Source organism: Protopterus annectens, chromosome 15.part0 (genome assembly GCF_019279795.1).
Source record: "Protopterus annectens isolate FY-2018-M chromosome 15.part0, PAN1.0, whole genome shotgun sequence".
Classification (NCBI taxonomy): Eukaryota; Metazoa; Chordata; order Ceratodontiformes; family Protopteridae; genus Protopterus; species Protopterus annectens.
In genome coordinates this window covers 392838101-392864732 of record NC_056749.1, presented here as the reverse complement: position 1 = coordinate 392864732, position 26632 = coordinate 392838101, and the positions used below count along the sequence as shown (strand labels likewise).

General features: G+C 36.9%; 1 protein-coding gene across 1 annotated transcript in view; it reads left to right on the top strand.

Moving 5' to 3' along the window:
- Positions 1 to 26632, top strand: part of LOC122789836 (connector enhancer of kinase suppressor of ras 2-like) — a 279796-nt gene that overhangs the window by 230210 nt on the left and 22954 nt on the right. The window contains exon 3 of the mRNA XM_044057274.1: positions 4338 to 4585. Within this exon, the coding sequence (XP_043913209.1) occupies positions 4338 to 4585 (248 nt within the window). The remainder of the gene's footprint in view (positions 1 to 4337; positions 4586 to 26632) is intronic.

Here is a 26632-nt window from a genome sequence, read left to right as displayed (position 1 = left end):
TACCACCTCTCCTCTTTCTCTTTAGTCCTCCTCTTGCTACTTCCTAACACCTTACCACCTCTCCTCTTTCTCTTTTAGTCCTCTTCTTGCTACTTCCTAACACCTTACCACCTCTCCTCTTTCTCTTTTAGTCCTCCTCTTGCTACTTCCTAACACCTTACCACCTCTCCTCTTTCTCTTTTAGTCCTCCTCTTGCTACTTCCTAACACCTTACCACCTCTCCTCTTTCTCTTTTAGTCCTCCTCTTGCTACTTCCTAACACCTTACCACCTCTCCTCTTTCTCTTTAGTCCTCCTCTTGCTACTTCCTAACACCTTACCACCTCTCCTCTTTCTCTTTTAGTCCTCCTCTTGCTACTTCCTAACACCTTACCACCTCTCCTCTTTCTCTTTTAGTCCTCCTCTTGCTTCTTCCTAACACCTTACCACCTCTCCTCTTTCTCCTTTAGTCTTCCTCTTGCTACTTCCTAACACCTTACCACCTCTCCTCTTTCTCTTTTAGTCCTCCTCTTGCTACTTCCTAACACCTTACCATCTCTCCTCTTTCTCTTTTAGTCCTCCTCTTGCTACTTCCTAACACCTTACCACCTCTCCTCTTTCTCTTTTAGTCCTCCTCTTGCTTTTTCCTAACACCTTACCACCTCTCCTCTTTCTCCTTTAGTCCTCCTCTTGCTACTTCCTAACACCTTACCACCTCTCCTCTTTCTCTTTTAGTCCTCCTCTTGCTACTTCCTAACACCTTACCACCTCTCCTCTTTCTCTTTTAGTCCTCCTCTTGCTACTTCCTAACACCTTACCACCTCTCCTCTTTCTCTTTAGTCCTCCTCTTGCTACTTCCTAACACCTTACCACCTCTCCTCTTTCTCTTTTAGTCCTCCTCTTGCTACTTCCTAACACCTTACCACCTCTCCTCTTTCTCTTTTAGTCCTCCTCTTGCTTTTTCCTAACACCTTACCACCTCTCCTCTTTCTCCTTTAGTCCTCCTCTTGCTACTTCCTAACACCTTACCACCTCTCCTCTTTCTCTTTTAGTCCTCCTCTTACTACTTCCTAACACCTTACCACCTCTCCTCTTTCTCTTTTAGTCCTCCTCTTGCTACTTCCTAACACCTTACCACCTCTCCTCTTTCTCTTTAGTCCTCCTCTTGCTTTTTCCTAACACCTTACCACCTCTCCTCTTTCTCCTTTAGTCCTCCTCTTGCTACTTCCTAACACCTTACCACCTCTCCTCTTTCTCTTTTAGTCCTCCTCTAGCTTCTTCCTAACACTTTACCACCTCTCCCCCTTTCTTTTATTTCCACTTCCCTATTTTCCTCTGCCTTCTCTCTAGTTACTGTCATTATTATTTACTTTGTCTCTTCTACCTCTCTTTCCTTCCTTCCCATTTTTCATTTATAAAGTAACATTGTCTATGCCTTTCTCACTATGTTATATTCCTATAATCTAATAGACTGTTCTATTTAATGCCAAAGTCATATGCGTTTCTTGATGCTCATTACACTCTGATCCTAAATTTATTTGTGTTTTACTTTGTATTACAGCCTGTTATTATTGTCCTTCTATACTAGAACTATGTTGAACCTTTTTGTATTATTTCTGTTTTTATCAGGTCTATGTCATGCTATGTAATTTCTATTAAAATTTTTTGGAATTTGTATATATATATATATATATATATATATACATACATATATATTTTTTTCTTTCTTGCAACTTTATGTAATTCTGTATGTAACTCTTTTCTTACATTGGAGCTTTCCTCACCGGGCCTCCACTGAAAATGGGCTCTCCTGGCCCAGTGGACTTTCCATGTAAACAAATGCCAGTAAATAAATAAATAAATAAAATGAAAGGACTGGTACTTAATCCTCTTATCATGGTCTACCCCCTGAATAGACACTCCATTTTCCCTCCGTCTTCTTTTATGAATATTGTTCTGAAATATTAGTCTAGAAGCACTGCCTTTCACAAATTTATATCCATTCAACAATCATTTCATTTGGTTTCATTATCTTCCTTTCTGGCTTCCCTTGTTCTCTAAAATATGCAGAATTCCTTGTATCTCATTTCTTGACTGCAGTGGCTGCCTTTACTTCTGTCTGCTCCTTTGATTTTCGAACTTTCTTGCTGCTGTCTGTTTCCTGCTTACTCACTCTTCTTGTTCTGCTTCCGTGCTTTCTTAGATTTCCTAAAGCTAGGTATTTCACTCAGCCTTGATGCTGGCTTACTGGAAAACCATATTTGTTCTTTGTTTTTGATTATGTGCCTTCACTTGTGACATGCTGACATCTAAATGAGGTAATGGAGTAGAAAGAGTGCTGAACCATTCATAGCTTAGAAGCCTAAGCAGAAATGACCCCTCACGGTTAGTACACTAGTGAGTTAGGTGGAGAGGATGATCGCTTGTTACATCACCATTTCACTCTGCGGTCCTGTCTCAGTTTTCTTTTTCATCTCTCGGTGTTCTTTCTTGAATAGTGACTAGTATTCATTTTGTGAATGTCTCCCCTTCCATTGCATCTGGAACAGTTCTTTGATACATGATTGCAGCCAAGTTGTTTTAGTTAATATCTAGCATTATGAATTCATTCACCAACAAAACATATTTTTGCTGTCTTTAGCAGTGTCATTTGAGATTTTATTGTTTCCCCTCATTTTATCAAGAGGTTTCTATGATGTTTGTATTGACTGTATCAGTCTTTCATGTAATTTTTGCTATCTCTTTTCATCATTTACTTAATTTTCATGTCCTACTAACCATTTCTTATTTAGAGGATTGCATTCTTTCTTTTTCTGTGATGCTCCTCCAGTAAATGGAGACTTACATTGCTTGCTGTTGTGCTTTCTGTGTGCCATGTTTCTGTTACAAGGCATTGTTCCTCTAGCAATACAACTGTGTTCAATAGATTTTTGCATGTGCTGTCGCATTGTTTTCATTACCCAATATCTTCCTTTGCCTTGTTCCTATTCACTTCAGTTGTATTTATAACGCATTTTTTACATTGCGGTTCCTGTTGTATTTCTCATAGTAGAGGATTATATCATCTCTTATGTTTGGAAGATAGAGGACATGCTTTGTCTCATTCCATACTTTCCTACAGTTATATTGTATATTGGCTGAAGTAACACACAAACCCATCACTTAGGTTCCCAGTTCTCCTCCCTGACAGGTGTAATCCATTAATCCAACACAGACCTATGTTTTGTACATTTATCACCTTTTCTTGACACTTGTGATGCGGTCCTCCTAGCCTCCATCATGAAGAGTCACAAAAACAGCAAAATGGCTTTGTGCATGGAATGGAGCTTTGCTTTCCTCACTCTTAGACTAAGATTTTCAAATTCTAATGCCACGCATCTTAAGGAAAAAAAAGTGGATTACTTGATTTAGACTCCTGGTTTGTATAATACTTCTTGATCAGACAAACTTGATTGAAAAGACAGTTGTCTTCTGAATGCAAGAAATGATGAAAAGAACTGCAGGTAATCTCACATTTTACATATTTAAAAACAGTAATGGTCTGAATTTAAACTACAACAAATGATGCAAAGTTCCTCGTCGATTTTGTTGCCTACTTTGTCATTTTACTGTAAATTTGTTACTTTAAGCTATGTACCACCCTTCCCATGCAAAAGGGTCTTCTTTGTCATCTGACTTTATGATTGCAATAGAAGGCAAAGGACTAAAAACAAATAATCCACAAATGTGTACATGAAATGGAAATATCAGAAACTGCCTGCTGCCAACCCTGTGTTCACATTTTGCAATTTCTCATTAATTTACAACCAGCGTATTACTATCCTCATTCCACTTTTGTGTGAGTGCCAGTTTTGCAGGCTGTGATGTGGTTCCCTTAAATTCTAGGTTTTTTTGTCTCTAAATACTGTTAGCTATATTAACTGTGTTGGAGTGTCTGTAGACAACAGAAAATAAAGATTTCAGTAATGCAGCAGTGTAAAGTACATAAATAACAAATGCTCAACCTGAAAACAAGAAGCGATACACAATTTATTTACCACTTGCCTACAAACTCAAACAGAAAACTCTAATATTAGACAGTATTTTCAAACACAGCTAAACATTTGGCTAAACTGGAAAAAAATTATATTTCACTTGTATTTTATTTCATGGTACATTTTCTAAAAATAAAAACCACCTGGTTGTAGAAAGAGGGTGTGGGCTGAAAAGTTCCTGTGATCACTTTCATAGTGTGTATTGCAGGCTGAGCTATAATAAGGAAATGCAATCTGCCTGTTTATAAGAAGCTGTGAAATGACTGCATATATAATAGCATAGCTTGCCTCTTACCTTGTTTTCAATCTTCGTTTCTTGCAACAGACTCTGAGAATTCATTGCTGCACTACCTGAGTGATGATAAGATCCTTGTTATTCAGGAGGAGCCAGTAAATCAAAGGGAAGGCAAAAGAGAAACAGGCCACAGGTCAAGAAAAAAGAATAAAAACCCAAGCAGCCCCAACTTTCCCATTAGTCCTACACTCCTGACATCCACAGTACGACTTGAACCAAGCCAACAGGACATTGTGAACTTTGCACTAGCAGAGAGCAACACTGTCCCCCTATATCATGTAAGTAAAATCTGTTTTGCAAAGTGATTTTTGTTTCTATTATTTTTCCAGATAAGTGGGGTACTAATGCTCATGAAAACTAGTACATAATGGACTGTTTCTGTAGTCTCCTGATGGTAGGTACTGTCTCATGATGCATAATGGATGACTGAAAAACTATAAAATGCATTGGCATAAGTCTGGAAACATAAGATCTGTACATTGTGGAAATTCTTGTTTAATGTTCATAAGATTTATTGTTGCGTAAGTAGCATAGAGTGATGACAGTGTCTGTTTAACATCAGTAAATATGCAGCCTGGTGCAATACCTTTCTTGCACAAGGTGTAACATTAATAAATAATGGGGTAATAGTGAGAGCCATTCCTCATGGTATTGTGCACAAAGCTGTATAACTGTAAGCAGATTCATAATGGCACAATTTCTGTTACTTGTTTAAGTCTAATTGTTTCATTAATTGGATGCATCTCTTCAGGAATGAATCCATAACACTGAAAAAATACTGAGGACACGGGAAATATGAATGTGGCTATTCTAAATGTGACAAGATAATTTCATAATGACTTTAAATGTAAATACAGTTTATTGATATATTGTGAGTTCCCTGTTTTTACATATGCTACTAACTCCTAATTATATTTTGTAGCAGAGGGTTTATAGCATTGTTGCTTTCCATTAACCCCTGTGACAGAGAATGTAATGTGGGGGAAAAATACGGAGTGATTAGCACAGGCATGTCTGTCACATATTGGGTCCAGTTTTAGGTCAACATCTGAAAGTACTACTTCTTGGGCAAGGTGGTGGACCTATAAATGCTCACTGCTTGACGGCAGAGAAGCTAGTCATGGAAGAGGTCCAAGGAGAAAATAAACAGAGGAAGGACAAGAGAAAGTGAGGCAGAACCATTGTGTAGGTACAAGAAGCAACACTGAGCAGAACATATACGATGATTATATCCTGGCCCTCAGAAGTTTAATTGTGCATGCATGTCCTTAAAATTAAGTTATAATTTTCCTGTAGATTCATAAGATTATGTGCAACAATACAAAACTGAGCTGCTCATTTCATTCCTGCACCTAGCAAAGAAAAATCCTATCACTAAACTTGATTTAGGTATTTAGATCAGGCTGCAGCTGCATTAAAGTGAGTACAGTACTGCACCTATGGTAGACAAAGGGCCAGACATGCATTTCAAATTTATAGCATAGTTATTCTCAGCCTTAGAAAGAGGGCAGCACGCCAGATGTAACTCATATGATTTCTCCATCCAAAACCAGGATTAGAATTATAAAATTTGTAAAATCATACAAATTTAAAGGTGCCATTTGGTTCAAAGTAAAATCTTAGATTTGATAGCTTTGTGGTCATTGGTGAAGTCCATTCTGTTTGCTGGTAATCATTATAAATAACTACAACTTTTTAATTGACTACTATCCTCAAAAGAGATTAATAAACAAGTCAGCTAGCCCTGGTGCATGTGTTGTTTTATTATACTGGATTAAAACCTGACTGAACATCAAGAATCATATGATGATAGTAAACAGAGACATGGTGATTAAGCATCATTTTTGCAGAGTTCAGTTGTAAGCCTAGTCCTCTTCAAATTATCTATTTGTGACATTGTATATGGACTGAATCATATGTGCCTCTTTGTATATAATGATCTGAAGCAGAGCTGACATGGAAAATGGGGGTGGTGTGAGCTGTATAGCATGCAAACATAGAAGAAATGTCAAAGAAATGTCATCTAGATTTCAGTGCTAAAACAAAATGCAAGTGACTATGCCTGGGTAATAAAAAACTCAGTGTCTACATACTGGGACATGATACATTATGTGTATCATGAGTGGCTAGTAAACTAATAACATATCAAGATTGTCTGTACACCCTGTACTTGTAATCAGGAGGGCTAACATACATGAGGAGGGCGACCACTTCAATTCAAGTAGTGCACCTTGTTCCCCATTTGACATAGCCTTGTGGTTAACTGATTGCTTAAGATGGATGTTGAACTACTGAGATGACTTTGAGACCTCACAGCATAGATGGAACTGTGGACTTAAGTGCAGGGCAGCAATTAATAAGCTTTAAGTTGTGCAGACGTTTCACTCATAAGCAAAACTGGGAGACTATGGCCAGGATTCAAAATGGTAACCACCAAAGGAAAGCCCTTTTTACTGTTATCAGTCAGTGTTTCCAATTCACAGACAGCCCTACCTCAGAATGTCCCTTGGGTGCAACATTGTGGTGGACTGTCATTCTGGCCTATTGCAGATGACTTATGAGGCATTCCATGGAAGTGGTATATTGTAATTGTAATACTCTTCCCCCAGAAATGACTGTGGTGACATGCATAGCCATAGTCAAGCAATTCATAGCTCTGCTCAACTGAGTAAATCCTTACTGCCTGCCATGGTAATTAACTCAGCCAAAAAGTGCTGTTCACACATTCATTTTAATGGGTTAGATTACATTAGAAGTAAGTGCAGGGGAATTAAGTGGATAAATAATGTTGGAGGATAGATACGTCGACAATTAAAACTAACACTAAATTCATGCCACCATTTATACATGAAGGGATTAAAAATTTTTATACAATGGTTGGTTTTGAAGTTGATGGAATAATAGACAGTATAAATAAAGCAAATGTGAATTTTAACTTATCAAAAAAAGAATGGACAGAATTAATGAATTTTTCTAAACATAATGAGTTAATAGTAAAGCCCTTAGATAAAGGCAATAAAATTGTAGTCATGCATTATACTCAATACTATAAAATGTGTATGGACCTATTAGAGGATGAGTCTATATATTGTGTAGTTCCCATAGAAGCTATATCAGTAGCTAAGGAAAATTATTTACATTTAATATATAGAGGTTTAAGATTGGGTTATTGGTCAGATATGGATGTTGAAAATAAGTTGCATATCCAAGAGTGTAGCCCAGCTTATTTTTATTGTTTACGGAAAATACACAAAGATATAATCAACCCTCCTGGTAGACCAATTGTTTCGGCTAGTAATTACTTTTTGCATAATTTAGGGGTGATATTACATCATGTGCTACTAAAAGAAGCAAAAAAACTTCCATCCTACATACAAGATTCGTTTGATTTTTTAAATAGAATCAAGAATGCAATTTGGTGTGAAGACATGCACTGGTTGACTTTGGATGTTAAAAGTCTCTATACCAATATTAGAAATGCTTTTGGAATAGAGGCTCTGTACAAACAGATGGGAGATTCACCACTAATACATTATATTACTGATTTGGTGAAATTCTGTTTAGAAAATAATTATTTTTATTTTGATAACAGAGTTTTCCACCAAATTCAAGGAACAGCCATGGGTGCAGCATTTGCACCCATGTATGCAAACATTTTTATGGGATTGGTGGAATCTGAATATATTTACACGCATTTGTTTGTGAAGAAACATGTGATATATTATTTTAGATTTATTGATGATTTGATTTTTTTGTGTAAGGGAGGTAAATTGGAAAGTGATAAATTTGTTAAGGATATACAAATTAATAGGTTCAATATTAAGTTTGATGGTATACAATGTGGTGAGAATGTTTCCTTCTTGGATATTAATTTACAAGGAATTATAGGCAAACCTATAGTTACTAGCATACATAGAAAGTTTGATTGTTTAAACCAATTTTTGATGGGCACCAGTTGTCATCCAAAGCATACGTTAGAAGCTTTACCGTATAGTGAATTTTTAAGAATATCTCGTATTTGTAATAATGAAAAAGATTTTTTAAAGGAGGTAAAGAATACAACAGAAATGTTTATAAAAAGCCAATATGATAGTCAACTAATAAACTTAAGTAGAAATAAAATATTTAATAAAAGATACAACAGGGGAGCTCAATACTGGAAAAAACAAAATAAGGTAGTAGATATGAATAATAAAGAAGACCTGGATAAAATTTTTATGGTCTCTACATTTAATATATGTAGTGAAGACATCAAGAGATGTATTCTACATTTTTGGAAGTTCTTACAGAACTTTAGAGAACTGGATGAGTTGATGAAAAATAAGTTGAAGTTTGCCTATAAGAGAGGGAGAAACATTAAGGATATAATAATACACACTAAATTTATGAAGCCTATGCAGAGAATATATGGACAAATTATGAGTAAAGGAACAATACCATGTGGAAAATGTAAAATTTGCGCTCATGTAGAAAATGTCTTTCCGTATATTAATGGAATGACTTTTAAATCTAATGTTTTTTTTAGTTGTAGAACAGAACAAGTTATTTACATTATTCAATGTGGTTGCAAAAAATGTTATGTGGACCAAACTAAGAGAATGTTCAAAATTAGAATTATGGAACATTTAAGGGACATTAAAACTAATAAAATGGAAAGTCCCTTGGTGCAGCATTTTGTAAAACATCATAATTCCAAATGTGATAGCTTAAGGGTAACTATTTTGGAACAGGTTCTTAGAAATGAAGCTAGTGAAGGTAGAATAAGAAATGAACTTTTAAGGAAAGAGTTGATTTTTATTTTAAAATATCAAACGTTAACCCCTAAAGGGTTAAATACTGAATGTTGTTGGAAAAGTGTAATTTAATGTATTGTTTTTTAATTAGATAATTAGATTTATAATTGATTGTTTAATTAATTATTTAATTGTATAATGAGTTGATATTGGTGTATATATACTGTGAATGGTTGTTAACTGTTACTCCTTGAAGGCTTTTGGTGAGCCGAGGTGCTAGAGAATAGAAGAAGAAAATAAAACATTATTTTCACTGGCTGTTGTTTCTTTTGGTGGTATTCCAGTTTGTTTACAGTTGTTGCTACAGTTTGGTGTTAAGTATAATACCCTGAATATTTTACTAAGAACCATCCAGGCATAACACAGAGACCGTCTTCCAAACTTAGTTATCAAATTATTATTCATAATTTCAGCCTGTGTCCCACAGCAGAGTTATGCTGATGAGGAAGAGTGTATTCAGTCATCAGTTGCAGGGCTTACTAGAAAAAGCAGGCAAAATAAGTTGGTATTCAGAATGGGTGGTTTGAATGCTTATATTTGGTCTGACAGAAAATCCATATGAGGACTGCCTTTGTCTATATTGATGGGGCAACAGGAATAAAAAAGGAGAGGCCATTCTAGGCTTCTGTCTGACAAATAGGTTAATGGTGGCCAGCACATACATTCATAGGTACAGAAGCCTAGCCATACAATCTCTATAAGTTTCTAGCCTTAGTATTTTAAGTACACTTAACCTAGAACACTTTATTTGAAGTGTACAATTACCCAGGGGCGGGCAGACATTTTTACATTACCCCTGTGCATAATGGATAAGGGTACCAGTCCAAAGGTTGACTTGCATTTTTCCATTTACTCATTCTGATTGCACTTGAATAGAGTAAGGAACATATCTTGCTTTACATGGAGAGGAAAATGGTTAAACAGAAGTGGCATTCTCTGCAAGATATAGCTATCCCTATAGCAAGTTCTAATTAAGTTACATAAAAACTCCTGAGTGGGCATTTCTGCCACTGTTGGACTTGTAGATGTTTAACCTGAAAGGATGGGGGGTCAGTAGAAGCTCTTTAAGCAAACCAGAGATCACCCCTCAGTAGCGTGTATGATATCAACAAGAAGAAGAAAAAAACAGGTAGGGCTTTCAGATGATAATTGTAGCTTTAGTGATTTAGTCCCTTAGTTTTCTTAGTGAGAAAGTGTTGTGTATAAACCAAATTGGGCATTATATAAAATGCTTGGCCTAATGAGTGTAGAATACAGAGCAGTGATCACCACCCTGGACCAGGATGCCATACCCTTACTAATAAGCTGTGCTATGAAAAAGGACTTCTTTACAACAGTATATACATAGTGATCAAACATCAGCTCATTACTGGGTCAGTGTTTAAGGGATGTATTGTTGATGTGATAGTTAAAGGGGGTGACATGCTTGCCCAATGATACAATTACACATTTTTTGGCATTTAGTTTTAGGCTGTGGTTTTGACACCAGCTATTTGTTTTGGAAAGGCCTTACTGCAGAATCTTGGAAACTTCTAGAGAGTTAATGATTGTATCAAATACAAACTTGGTCAACTATAAGCCCTATACATTAGAATTGACCTCCAAGAAGTATATACCAAAGATCAGTGGCCCAAGGACCAAACCATGAAGTGCACCGCTAATGACAGGTCTTTTGGAGAAGATAGATCTACTCACCTACCCACCTACCATAATTTCCTGGATTCTGTTTGTGAGCCACTTTACTGTTTAATGAGTTACATATGAAGTCACATTTAGTTGGATGAGATTATCAACTACACCTGAATGAGGGATGATGTTAAATGGCTTAGCAAGGTCTAGATATGCGATGTGTACAGATTTTCCCTAGCCATTGCTTTGGTAACCTTTTTGAGGAAGTCAAACAAATTAAGTAGTCAGGATCTGCTCTTGACAAAACTAAACTGGTTCAGGTCAAGAGTTTGTAGGCTTCCTATGTCATTATTTATTAGTTCTATAATGATCCTTTTCTTAGCCTTATAGATGAAGCTGGTCAGACGTATAGGTATATAGTGGCCCGGGTCAGCTGATGCTCCACCTTTGTGGAGGGAGATGACTGTTGCAGTCCCGTCCTTGTCTGGTAGAAACCCTCTTTGGATATTGAAGAGCCTATTTTAAGCTGACAAAAAGGCATCATGGTTTGTTATCAGGCCTCATAGAAGCAGTAGTCTTGGCCTTGTGTAGTAGTTTGAGAACATGCTCCTGGTAGGTATGAGAGGTTGGTGTGAATGCTGGTATGTGGTTTGATAATGTTGTCAGGGGGTGAAGTTAGAGATAAATTTGCCTGCTAGTAGATTGGCTATGTTCTCAGGGTTAGGATATAAGATATAATTTACTATTTGCTTCATGTAGTTTTCATCATTACTTCTGTGTCTTCTAACATAGTTAAAGGAGGCTGTCTGGTTATCGTTTGCCCAGGTGACTGTTTTCCCTTGTATCTAGCTTTTATTCCATCAGGAATTGAGTTCCCTGTTAAATTTAGCAAAAGTGTATTTGACATTTAAAGGTTTATATTTATTTTTATATGCAATTAACTTTTTTTCTTTTATTATTTTCTTTTTTTTTATTATGGAGCTTATTTATATTTGGGTTCCAGCAGAGGTTTTTTTTAAAGTTTGGCATTCTATTAATTTCTCAAGGGGCAGATGCTTCTATGCAGTGATTAATATGTGCATAGGTTTTGGAGGTGAAGGATTTTACATTTGTAGAGGGATCATCAGGATAGAAGGGAAAATTTAATTTTGCCAGGTTGTCATTCAGTTTTCAAAGGCTAGTTTTAACACAATCTCTGAATATGGAGTTTTTGGAATATGCTTCCAGATTAATTCTTATGGTGAATATGACTGATTTATGGTCCAATTTGACTAGGGGAGATGTTGCAATTGGTATGCATCAGAGTTGTCCCATATTGATGAGAACCACATCCAGGGTTTTGTCTCGACTAATTGGGGTGCAGTCTAGGTGGTCCAGTTAGTATTTATGAAATACAGAAATCACTGGGCATACATGTTTTGGGGATGCACAAGTTTCCCACTTGATGGAGTAGTTGAAGTCCCCTAAGAGAAAGGTGTTTGGCTGAAGGCTTAGGGCTTACACGCTAGTCAGGCAGGAGGTAAGGGCCATGTGGCAAATAGAAGGGGTCCTATAGATAACTTCTGTGAATGAGATCCACAAGATCACAAGCAAGACAGGTCAACAGGCAACTCAGGTAGATTTTCTACTAGTAGTAATGCAGGGGCATTAGGTTAAAATTAAAGACTGCAAAATCATTCCCAGTGAAGAAGTCAACTTCCAGCATAAGCCTCTGGCGTCCAAAATCACTTGCAAGCAGTGGTCAGAGAAGACTGTAAGGTCAACAGTAACTAAACTGAAGGCCTGGAAGTTGAGTGGAGCAAAAGTACAGGCATTCAAAGAAATACACTGGACTCTAGCACCTCGGGAGGAAGAGGAGATAGGTAGAGTCAAAGAAATAGCAGTTTCTCAAAACAACAATTGTGAAGACTATAGAATAGATACAAAACCAAGTCATGTATGAAAGTAAGGTACATGAGGAAAGGTAGTGGCAGCAAGCAGAAATCCATGTTATCAAAGGAAAAAAGGTGGCATAAAAAAGCTGGGAGATAGAAAACATGGACCTGGCTAAGAAATAATATTGCTTGGTGAGCAAATACGCTAGGACATCAGCTGCAAGGTTTCAGCGAAACTCGACGTACTGTCTGAAAGCAACTAAGCAGATGACAGAAAGAAACTATTAGGTTGCAAGCCAAAGACAAAAAACAAAGAAAATATTCATCTGACACCATTCATAATTGATGCTAGCAACACCATGTTCACTGGTCCAGAGGACATCCAAAGCAGAAGGAAGAAGTACTTCCAGCAGACCATCAATGAAGTAAACTCTATAGAAACTATACACTCCATGCACAGCCTGCAATGAAAAAGGAAGAAGAACCGAGCACTGAAGATTTAAAAACAGCACTAAGGAAAATGAAGTTATGGAAAACAAAAGGTTCAGGTGAAATCATGTCAGATGTGATCAAACTGTTGGGTGAGATAGAGGAGAAATGGCTCCTGAGGGCATTAATTATGGTATGGTGAGAAAGGTGTATTCATGATGAGTGGACAATAAGCATTCTAGTGCTGGCATACAAGAATGGGGCATGCTTAAGTATGTACAGTACAGAGGTACCAAACTCCTGTCACACTGTGTGAAAGTGTTGGGTAAGGTGACTGGCAAACAAATATGCAGAGTAGTACAAATTAAAATGACAGATGGGCAGTTCAGATTCAGATCAAGATGCAGAATAACTGACTCCGTGTTTGCAGTGAGGCTGACAGTGGAAAGGAAGAGAGATGAGGAAGGAGTCCAACTTGGTAGCTAGACTTGAAGGAAGCATATGGCAAGGTTCCGTCCTTGCAATGTATCAAAGTGTGGTAACCATTCTACAGATTAGTGCAGACAATGTATAAGAATGCAATGATGCAAGTATGAACAGTGTTCGGACAATCATGGGAGTTTCCATTGAAAGTGGGTGTGCTTCAGGGTGCATCTCTGAGCCCACTGATGTCCATACTTGTGATAGACTACATTAGTAAACAGGATGGAGGGAATATATCAACAAAGGTGCTGTATGCAGACAATATGCACTACAAGTAAACTCTGACCAAGAGCTTTAACAAATGACATAGGGCTGGAATGAAAAACGAAAAGCACATAGGATGAAGTGAGTGCAGACGAGGCAGGTGTCCTGGCAGCAAATGAGTAAAAGTATAAGAAGATGGAAACTGAGATAGAAGGGAAACTGGTGAAGCAGGCTAACATCTTCAAGTATGTGCAATGAAACAGGCTAACATCTTCAAGTATGTGAGATGAAACAGGCTAACATCTTCAAGTATGTGAGATGAAACAGGAACGAAACAAAAAACTCCGGCAGCCCGAACAATGTAGGGAGGCGTCCTGGTTTTTCTGAAGAAGTCCACGTGTTATTAAAGTGGAAGAAAGCTAAAATATCATCTGACTGTGTGGTCATCTCATTCTTTGCTTCGGTACTTTTTACAGTTTGTCATTGAGATGAAACAGGCTAACATCTTCAAGTATGTGAGATGAAACAGACTAACATCTTCAAGTATGGGAGATGAAACAGGCTAACATCTTCAAGTATGTGAGATGAAACAGGCTAACATCTTCAAGTATGTGCGATGAAACAGGCTAACATCTTCAAGTATGTGAGATGAAACAGGCTAACATCTTCAAGTATGTGCAATGAAACAGGCTAACATCTTCAAGTATGTGAGATGAAACAGACTAACATCTTCAAGTATGTGAGATGAAACAGACTAACATCTTCAAGTATGTGAGATGAAACAGACTAACATCTTCAAGTATGTGAGATGAAACAGACTAACATCTTCAAGTATGTGAGATGAAACAGGCTAACATCTTCAAGTATGTGCAATGAAACAGGCTAACATCAAGTATTTGAGATGAAACAGGCTAACATGTTCAAGTATGTGCGATGAAACAGGCTAACATCTTCAAGTATGTGAGATGAAACAGGCTAACATCAAGTATTTGAGATGAAACAGGCTAGCATCTTCAAGTATGTGAGATGAAACAGGTTAACTTCTTCAAGTATCTCAGATGAGTGACTGAGGAGAAAGTACGACTGAATGAGGAGGTAAAAGCTTGAGACAGAGGTGCTGCAGCCAGCTGTCACAGAGTATCCAGGTTAGTGTATTACAAAAGAATGTTAAAGAAGCTGAAAAGTAATGTGCATGACACATTCAAGTGACCAATTCTTCTCAACAGCACAGAAACCTGGACAGTAATGGAAAAGTTGAGGAAGCTTGGCAGTTAGTACAAAGTGTTAAAACTCTAAATTGTTAAAAGTCACTTCCCGTAGACCAGGGTGTATGCTTTGATTCCTTTCACCTCTACCTATCTATTGTGTGACTCTGAGAAAGTCACTTAATCAGGCTTTCCACCCAGATCCCCCTGACAAGGCACATTTGTGTCCAGTCTATTACCTGGTTAACAATGAAATTAAATTAAATAAAATTTGGAAAGCTACGACCTGAAATAAAACATGAAAAAATGGCAAATGTCCTTATATTCTGTTCTATTTTTTTACTATATACTGCAATAACTATGTTATTTTATGTCACATATATCATAGGATGGGGTCTATATCAAAATCACAAAAGACGGAAATCGCGAATACAAATACGTCAACACGTAAAGAGTGAAAACTAAAACATCGAATGGATTCATTTGGCCAGCAAGTGCAATTCTGGGGATAAGGGAATATACCCTTTTCCCCACTGTAGTGCAATGTCGCTGTTGGTATATTTAAGTAGGGGAGTGTGGGGTGCATGGGGGCTTGCCCCCTTGCAAAAGTGTGTTATGTTACTTTTTTGTACTTAGTTTAGATATACCTGCATTGTGCTGTTGGTTAGGGAAATCTATTCGATGTTTTGGTTTTCGCTCACTAGGTGATTCGCTCTTATGGTAGTTCGCTCTTTACGTGTCGACGTATTTGTATTCACGGTTTCCATCTTTCATGATTTTGATATAGACCCCATAGGATGATATCAATACAACAGAAACAACAGATATTTTTCAATAAATAAATTTCACTTTGGTAAAAAAGTAAAAGTATGCCTTTTGTATAGTTTGTGAATATGGTTTGATTTGCAAAAGCTCAAATCTCAGTAAGAAGTGTCCTAATTTAAGTATCTGAAAAGGTGGCAATTCTGCCATGCACCCCATTCAGGAATTATAGGAAAATCTCACTAAGTCCTCACTCAAGAATCATAGAAAAACTCACTAAGCTAAGCATCAACCCCTATATCACTAGGTGGGTTGCAAACTGGCTCACAGAACCCACAATGTGAAAGTAGCCGACTCCAAGTCAGACTGCCGACCAGTCACGAGTGGAGTCCCACAGGGATCGATCCTGGGTCCTCTCCTGTTTGGTATCTACTTCTCTGAAGTCCAGGCCAACATGAAGACTCTGACTGACAAAGCTCGCAGATGATTGCAAGTTGGGAGCCATTATTAACTCCCCAAGTGATGTTGACATCCTACAGAAAGGCCTCACTGAGACCAACGACTGGTGTCAGAACCATGGCCTTAAGCTCAATGCCAAAAAATGTGTCATCATCCACTTTGGGAAAAGCCCAATTCCCATGAATTACCACATCGATGGTATCCCACTGAACATATAAGGCGTTATAAGAGATCTGGGAACACAGGCTGACAGCAACCTCTCTTTTGACCACCACATTGCCACCGTGGTCAGAAAGTCCTTCTATGTGGCACATCTCATTACTAAAGATTTTGCATCCAGGAAGAGAGAGGTCATTGTCTCCCTCTACTCTTCCCTCATTAGCCCATTCATTGAGTACAATCCCCCATTTGGCATGTACCTCACTAGACACTTACAATAACTGGACAGGCTGCAAAAGTACCTCATAAAGAGGATCCTAGGCCTTAAACAGGTGTCCTATATGGACAGACTCAAAAAACTCCAACTATTATTTGTCTCATATTGCCTACTTAGAGGTGATCTCTACATGACTTACAAAGCCATGTCTGACCCAGCTCTGTTAGAAATGCTACATATAAAGAAATCCCAGTCCCGCCGCACCACACGCTCCAGAGACCTCAACCTCACTACCATGATCAACAGAACATGCCGGAGGGACAGGTTCATAACCTAGAGACTCCCCTTGCTATGAAATAGACTTTCCGTACATGTCAAACAGAGCACCTCACTGGACCTCTTCAAGAGAAATCTTGATGAGTGGATGGGAAATAGACAATTCACCCTGGGGATCACTCCAATGGCTCTACTCGACACAGACACTGGGAACTAAGGTCTGGTGGAATGATGCCAGGGTAATCCTATGGGCTAAGCTTGTAAAGGCTCCAGGGCCATTAGCCTACTAGAGACCTATGAACCTATATCAAACATCTGCATAAAGAATTCATGGGTCAGAAATCTGACCTTGTTTACAGCTCACTACAGTGGTGCAGACAGGTGCAATGATCATTTATCCAGTTTAATACATATTGTGATGCTGATGAGTTCAGTTAAGACATTGTCTTCTGTATGATAAGACCTCGCATTTAGGGTTAACTGTTGTTAGGCATCTAAACTGGTTAGTAAGTGTACACAATGGAGTAAATGCATCCTTTTATTGCTTGGTCTACAAATACGTTTGCATCTTTGTGTCCATGTTAAATGCGAGTTCATTGAAGCAAACACCAATAACAGAGAAAGACAAACAATGCAACTTATTTGAACTTCATTTTAACTATGCTAAAAAAGTAGTATTGTTCCAGCATTTGTAAATTTACCCCTGTTTAGCTTACATCAAGATGAATGACTACTCGGTAAAGTAATAATTCAGAAAAAGAGAAATGGAGTATTATTGTTTCAGCAAGTTGTTTTCAGAAGTAAATCCATTCCTGTATTATAACTACAGAATCTGAAAAGTAATATATATTTGATGTTAAGTTATTTATTTCAAAAGAGTTTCTGTAATATAAAAAATAGCTGTTAAACCACAGAATTCAATTTTGCAGCTGTGCACCACTGCTGTTCTCTTTCATTAAAAAAAAAATAACTAAACTGTTGATTATGAGCTTTCAGCCTCAAGATAAAAACAAAAATGGCAACACCAGTAGCGTGACTTAATCTATATTCTGAATCCTAAACTGACATGTGGCTGGCTGTATGGGGAAATGACATATTCAGCATAGATTCTATTTTGGGTCACACGCTCCTGCTTCTCACACTGCATAAGCAGTAAGCACAATACCATGTAAAATACAAATTGCCGTTAAGGTTCATGTTGACATTTTGATGTTACCTTGCCATATAGTATTTTCTGAATATTATATTACAAGTAGTGCTATTGCAATTCTGCCCTCAGTGTTACAGAGCACTGTATATACATATCTTTCTGTGATACATTTCAGTTACAGAATTATGAAAACTTACAGACAAGACAGGACTTTCAACATGTTAAATTAAATGAAAAGTACAAACATTTTACAGCACACTTTATGATACATGGTACTTTTTCCTCCTATAAGTAAGCAATGTTATTTTAATGCAGGTTATGCATCTCTCTCTCTCTCTCTCTCTATATATATATATATATATATATATATATATATATATACTCCCGACTCTCTCTCTCTCCCTCTCTCTCTCTATATATATATATATATATCTATATATATATATATATATATATATATATATATATTCTCTTACATATTCTATAACTTCATCAAAATAATGTAACCAGACCAAAGTCCCTAAATCAAATATTGCTGTAGGCATCTTTTGTGTGACCATTTTTCTGTGCTTACTACATACTGTTAGGTGTATAAAATAACAAAAGTATACATAGATACAAAATATATATACAAGTATAAAATTTAAAAAGTACGTTGATTTTTAGTGTTTTTCACACAATCATTATTGTAGCACTGTAACAGAATCATTCTTACATGAAAAAAAGAGCAGAATAAGATCTCATTTTTTTTGTGGAAACTAATTTTACTAAAGCAGTATTCACCATATCTCATTTCAGTTACACGATACAGACATACGTGGACTACTCAACAAAAGACTCCTTTCAGGATGAATTAAAATGTATTTTTTTATGTGGGAGCAGGAACTTGCCAAGTATTTGTTTGCTACAGGAAACAGTTTAAAGGGAGTTTGCTGAACAGTCCATTATTCTGCTCTTTTGTCTGTTACCAATCACTCCTAGCTGTATGGGGGTCTGCCCTAATTATCAGCACCATTGCAGAGGTTACAAACATATGAGGCAGTTGAAAACACCATGAAATGCCCAGGTATATAAGCCAGTCTTCTGGTGTAAAAGGTGAAGCATGCAAACACCAACTTAAATCCATTTGAAGCATCAGTGAGATTTTGTATACCCACGAACATCCAATCCATCTTTCTTCTGATCTGCATGCCCCCAGTGTGGGATGTTCAAACCAAAGAAATATAGCATAGCAGTATGTTTTTGAAAGTACTGCCAGGCCAAGTGAAAGGCTAAAATGTAATGTCAGGATTTAAGATAAGCTAGGAGATAATGTACGAGAAAATAGTTCTGCATATAATTCTTCAAGAATACTTGCCTGAAGTTTGTCCCACAATGAATTGTCATCTGGACTTATAACTTGTAAATGTATGGATAATGCTACAGCACTGATGCATACCACTTGGAATCAGGTCTGCCAGGACCCACCCCTTCTTTTATATTGAGAACAGTGCTGGTTTGTGATTTCTTTGTCTTTTGATATAAAAAAATAAAACGAGTCTCCAGTCTTTGAACTTTAGTCAGTCAGCTATTAGAGAGGGAACTGATATGCCTCAGAATGTATAGCACCTTAGTGATAAAAAGCATTTTTAGGATAACTTTAGAACACCTTGTCAGTGTCAGTCATGCAATGATAATCCAATCATCTTTGGTACAGAAGTCTGGGAGTTCTGTTGCCACATCCAATAGCTGAACAGCTGACACTGCAGAGAAGCATAAGGCGGTGCCACACTTCTGAGTGTGTCATCCTTTGGGTGAGATGTTAAACTGAGGTTCCATGTGTTTGAGTTGTTGGTAGCGCTGGTAGATGTAAAAGATCCCATAACACCCATTTAAAAGAGGAGGGAGATGTCCTGTCTAAATTTCTCATCGTAGTATAAATGCCACCTTGAGTCTCCCCCAAAAGAGGTCACTATCCTAGTGGGACTAACCTGCTCAACAAAGAATGAATGAATAAATGAACAAATAAATGAATAAATAATTAATTAACCCACCCCAATGATGTCATGTATTGGTGCATGTAAATGTGCACAGATGAAAGGGGAGTACAGCTCTAATATCTTGCTCCAGGATGGCTGGAGTGATATTACCAATTCCACTAAAACAACTCTTGCCAGCACTTATATTTTACCTTCTGATCCTTATGGCTGTCCCATCTTAACCAATTTACAGTCCACTTTAAAATCTAAACTATAATAAAGTTGTAAGATTTGCAGGTAATCAGTCCTGCCATATCAGTCACTGCTCTGCTTTACATCATTAAACTGGCTTGAATTACCCGCATCACCAGCATTCACACAACTTTGCCTAGTTCACAAAATAATATATAACCCTTCTTCATGCCAGGATATCAGCAACATCCTCCACCACTATAGGTTCATAGATTGGTACTGGGCTATCTGCCCAAATGCATATATTAGCCCAGCCACATTGTGCGGTATTCACCGCCCCTTTAGTAGTTCCCTAGACCCTTGTACTAGCAGCTAGTACCCTTAGCCCCTATCTAGTAGTGCTGTTGGTGTGATCCCCAGTGTGAACTTTCTGTTACCCATCCACTCATCAAGGTTCCTCTTGAAGAGTGATAGTGGTATATATTTTCTGCTTTTTTACACTATGATATGCATTCACAAATAGTGACTATGGTATTGGTCTATTACCTTGTAATATGTATGACATATAATGGCTTACTTCCAGAGCTTTGATTTTTATCTTTAAAAATATGACTTAATATCTACACCTCTGGCATTTTTATGTCACTGGTCATATGCTTTAATCAAGAATGGAACATGCACTTTGTTACTCCAGCGACTGGGTGGTGCTGTAATATTGCTTCCAGGTAATCAGAGACTAGTATAAATGCAGACTGCTTCATTTCATTCAAAAAAACTTTATTGTATTCATTGATAAAGGCTGAATAGCCAAAACCGATCTGGATTTGAAGGAATTTTAAATAAATAATCATTATTTCTTCATTACTGCATGTTCACTATTGTTTTTTGCTGGCCGTTGATGGTTTACATTGTTGGCTTGACCCTGCATGCCATCCTTGCGGAGCGTATGGTTGTTTACTTATGTAGATCGGGACCCTGTTCCATAGTAAGGGAAGTCTCTATCTTCCAAATAGACCCCTCTGCTGACACGTAACTACCTGAGATCTATAAATTAAAAAATTCTATGTGACAAAACTTATATTCTCCCACTGTGTTGCCAAAGTTTGGAACTCCATCCTGGCCGCTATCAGGGAAATGACTAACATCCTTTAATTTAAGCCTTCACATTCCTTTCCAACTCTTGGCTCTATTCATGTACTACACGAGTGTAATGTACAAATGTTTCATTCTTTTCACATGCTTCCATATCCTTCATGCTAACTCCCTTATTTAATCTGTTCATACCTCTCAACTGTACAGATTTTCGCAGACTGTCAAGATTTTTGTTCATATTTCTGGTCGGTTTTTCATAAAAATTGGGTTTTCTGGCAAATTAGTGCCAAATCATTAAAGATGAAAGTTAGAAAATAATGACAGACATTTAAGTTTCCGACTTCATACCCTTTAAAAAATCATTCGAATGCAAAACCTGTAATTCTATCAACTTTCTAAGTTTGTAATAGCAATATTTAAAAAGTGTCCCTATTTTTGGGCCTTTGTCCCACTTTTATTTATGGCTTTGTCCAGATTTCTTGCTGTAAGAGGTTGAGAGGTATGCAGTCTAATCAAATGTCTTAATCTCCTATCCTATAGACCTATTTCTCATAGTTATTTCACCCAATTACATTGTAAATATAGAGAATAAACTGTTCTATAACTGAGTAGATGCTCGGTTTTCACCAGAGAGCCTCAAAAATATAATAAAAAATCGAACAGACCGCAACTGAAGAGTATACAGTTGAAACCAGCATTGTTTAATACACAAAGTAAGCGCTTTCACAATCTGTAACTGACCACTTCTTCAGACTTATACATTCAAACAGAATAATCATAACATTTAAATAGTATATCATCAAGTCAGCAATTAAAGTAAATTGATAAAGTCTATTAATTAAATCAATTGAGCAGCAAAATCCATTTTACCAACATAAAATACAATAGAATTTAAAATATTCCAGTTCCTCTGGAATAAAAAATGAAAGCATTAGGCTGCACTTCCTTTCCCATCCCCCAAGATGGCTGAGCTGCCTTTGGGTACTCACTTCTACCTGCCCTCACCGCCTCACCCAGTTCCTCCAGTGCCTAAGTCTCTAACTGGTATTATCTCAGCCATTGTCAGAGCTCCAACCATATATGGCAAAGGACTGGCTCATAGTTACTGAAGGATTTAGTGAATTCATTTTCAACAAGTCATAGATCTTCTCTATACCTAGCAGTTCGCAAAGGACTGATGCATATTTTAATTCCAAATTCATTCAAATTTTGTTAACTTACCTAACAGACAGTTAAGACGTATAGCTGTCACACACATTAAAGAAGGAAAATAGAAAAAAAGTCTTACATTCACTAGCCGGTAGCATACTGGAATCTGATGAAGATTGTTGTTGTAAGCTCTGTGACAGTTTTGCTTGGCAGGAATAGATAATCAATTCTAAACGAAGAGGCTGCTATAGTTTTCTGATTTACCTTATATAATATGGTATTAATACTGGTCTTTTCAATAATGACATGAAATGAAAGCATATTGTTGTTTGCTCTGTCTTGTTTACCCATTTTAGAAGGAGACCGGAAGTATTACACCTGGTAAAATTCCTTTCTCCTGGTCTTTTATATGGGGACAAACTTGTGTGTCGGGAAAGCTGCCGCACATTGTTACATGTTTCAGAGATGCTGTGAAGTAATGTCTGCATGTAGCAAGGACAAGAAGTAGGCTGCGTTAGTCTGCAAGATACATCTAAGTTGTACCTAGAGATGATAAAGCAAAGCAATCACCGGATAAATGGTCTACAAATAGGTATCCATCTGAAATGCATTTCAGCTGACATTTGTAAACCTGTTTTATGTTCAAATCTTATGCATGTGCCTTCAAGCTAGATCAGGCTAGCTCATTATTGCAATAAATTAGGTAAAATGTGTGTTTGAGAATTATGAGCAAACTAGGTGACGATAAGGTATATGATAATCCCTGAGCTACTTAATACAGGAAATGTTGCTGCTTAATTGTCAGTGTTTAAATTTAATGTGAACTATTAAAGGCATTAGTAAAAAAATGAATACAACTGCAGAATAAACAATTGGGGGAAGAATTAATTTGTCTGCTCCGAAGTCATTTACTTAGACTGAATAGAAGAAAACGAAGCTTTCAATCTTGCCTTCCCCTTGGATATTATTTCATCTCCATGTACTACATCACTACCTCAGGATGATCTATGCTTTTGCAATCATAGTTCTTAGAAAGTCTTCTGAAGATCATTGTTTATCGAGAGTGTAAGAGACTGTTCTCCTTGTTTTATGCTAACAACACAGTTTTGTACCATCAGATAGGCCTGATAAAACTGAAAATCCTCTCAGGGGTCTAAACAGTATCAGAACTTCAGTTTTTATCTGTCCTGTAACTCCTCCACATATTATACAATTTATGATTTGTCTGTATTGCTGTCAGCACATTCTGGTAGAGATACTGGCATGTTGTTTCCTTTGAACCATGCAGAGTTTAATGTTCTGGAGAATCATAGTAGCTCAGTATTCTGAGATGCACTGTATGCCATTCCTCCCACACACCTAGCACCATCAGTGCCAGATGTCCTATCCAAGTTATTGTCTGTCAGTCTATTTGTAGGTACAATTAAACATGTACTGCATATACTAAAGTAAAAATAACAGTGAAGAGATCAATGCAACTTTAGCAAGCCTCTCATCTTAATGACATGATACTCAGTGATGGACAATATGTTCAGAGTCTCCTTATGATAATTTGGTTAATTAAAAGCATGTGATCAAGGGCTGGGGTGGATGGTATATGTGTAGTTTTGAAGTGAATGTTATTCAGTTCTGAAGAAGTTCTTGGTGTAGAACGAAAGTGCTTAACTGATTTTTTTAGTGTTTTTATTATTTTAATAAACGTGTGAAGAACGAAGTATTTACATGGTGGCTTTGTTGTTCCAGTTCGATTTATGTGGATATTTGGAGTTTGTGGACATTTAATGGTTACTTGTATGTTATTAATAAGTTGCATCCTTCCTTTCTGAGTTACACACCTCCAAGTTACATATCATATGAATCTGTTAACATTTATGGTTGTTAAAAGCATCTACATGCAGATTGTTAATAAATAAATACATGAGTGAAAAAGAAAGTTTTTATTTTATTGAAACCTGTGCTAAGTGGTATAGTTTCATTCACCATCATGCAAAGGTTCAAAATTGAACTCAGCAGCAAGAAAAGTCTTTTGCAACAACTAAATGCAAATCATTTCTTGAGATCAGACTACCTACCCCACATCTCCCATTTTGTCCTTTAGTGTCCAGGTGCACATCTGTTAATCTAAGAAAATTCCTACCACACAACATGCTATTACACACAGACATTGAACACTAACCCTAGAGAGATGCCCACTGATTCATATATTGACAAAAGAATGACATAGATTTGATTGACTTTCACAGCCCTCCTATTATATATTATACTGTGCATGCGCATGGGAACACATTTCTATGTACACTTTACCCATAGTCTGTTCAACAAGCATCCCAATAAAATAATGAAAGTCATTTTTTAATTCTTTCTGTCAACCACCATGACCACCATAGATCCTTCCAAACAGAAGCCCACCATGTTGCTTCCATTTCACTGTTTATAAGCCTTAACACAGTATTCCTTTACCACTATTATTTATGAATACTCAGGCAATATAGTCCAGGGTTGTCCCAGCTGTCCAAGCAGCTATAAATACGCCAAGTATATTTTGGGGTTGGTTTACTGGATTCCTGTACTGTAAACTGGCAGCTGACTATGTTAAAATAGAGTCTATAATCACTTCATGAAAGTGACACTTCAAGGAACGGCATTTCATCAGAAATGGCGTTCATCGAATTCTGCTACAGCTCCCCACACCCCACACTAATTATATATACCGACTCCAGGATCACACTACAGTGGGGAAAGGACAAGTTTCCTGATCTTCACTGTACCGTGGTCTCAGTATGAAAAATTTGTAGAATGGCATGTTTGATGCAAGTGCACTGAAAATGCCATTTAAAATATATACTAATTAATTATTATATATAATAACTGATTTTTCACTGAACTGATAAGGACCCATTATAATCTGAAGTGTCAGAATAGACCTAAATATCCAACTAGTGAGTGCCAAGATTTGTTTAGGATTAATGCCTTCTATTTTAATAAATGAAGATAGTTATTAGGAAGTAATGGCAAAAAAATGTGTATAACAAAAGACTACATATGAACATTGTTACCAGATATTATTGCCTGGTATTAAACCTATTCCTCAACTTCTTGGTGAAAACGTATTCTCTCTTTCTTCCTATCCCCTTGAATTCTTGAGTTGTGAATTGTATATGTTAATTTCATTGACTACATAAATGCAAAAATAAAAAATGTACTACAACAGCATGCTTTTTCATTTTCTTCTTTTAGCAAATCTAAAAGTGATGCATTTAAATGTTTCATTGCGCATTTCTATTTTAATGCATTCATTTTAACTAAATTAATTTGAATAAATTCAGCAGATTTTTTATTCTCCTTCATATAAAATAATTACATAGTGTAACTATTTAGCAGTCACTTGTAAATACAGATTAAAAATACTACTATGCCTCATTTTTTAAATAAAAAGTGAATTAAAATATTTACTTAATGTGTGTGTTCCCTTTTCTCCTGTTAATAAATGAGATAGTGCTTGCATATGATTTCATCTTCTGTTTTCTCCTTCTCTATAAATAGAGAGGAAAGGGGGGGTGAAATTAGCCTTCTACAGGTGTGTGTGTGTGTGTGTGTGTGTGTGTGTGTGTGTGTGTGTGTGTGTGTATATATATATATATATATATATATATATATATATATATGGGTGTATATTACATTATCAAACTTTTAAGAGTTCGAATGTCATATGGTCAACACCATATGATCTTACTTTTAAAAGTTCAAATATTTCAACGGAGATCTCTGTACAGTGCGGAATCGGTAGATTTCCCTTTCCTGCACTGTAGTGCGATCTCGGAGTTGGTATGTTTAAAGAGTGGGGTGTGTGGTGGGCACAGCCCCCCCACTTTGGGGGTGCATGGGGGCTTGCCCCCCTGCTTAAAATGGTCAGGTAGGTTTTTTTCTGTTTAATATTTTTTTAGCTTTTTGAACTTTTAAAAGTTTGATCATATGGCTTCAACATTATGATGTTCAAACTTTTAAAAGTTCAGTAACATAATATACACCCTATATAATATATCTAGCTATTTTATTTATTTATTTATTTTTTATTTACATTTGTTGCCCGGGAGAATCCGACTGGACACAGGTCCGTTTTCAGCGGCGGCCTAGGGAGAAAAGCTCCACATTAAGTATTGCTTACATTATACAGTTAAAAAAACATAGCATTTAAAATATAGACATTAGTCCAGCTGAGGACGAAAGACAAGAATAAAACATAGATGTAAAACAGCTGTAGAACATAGTACAATTTTAAAATATGGTGACATAT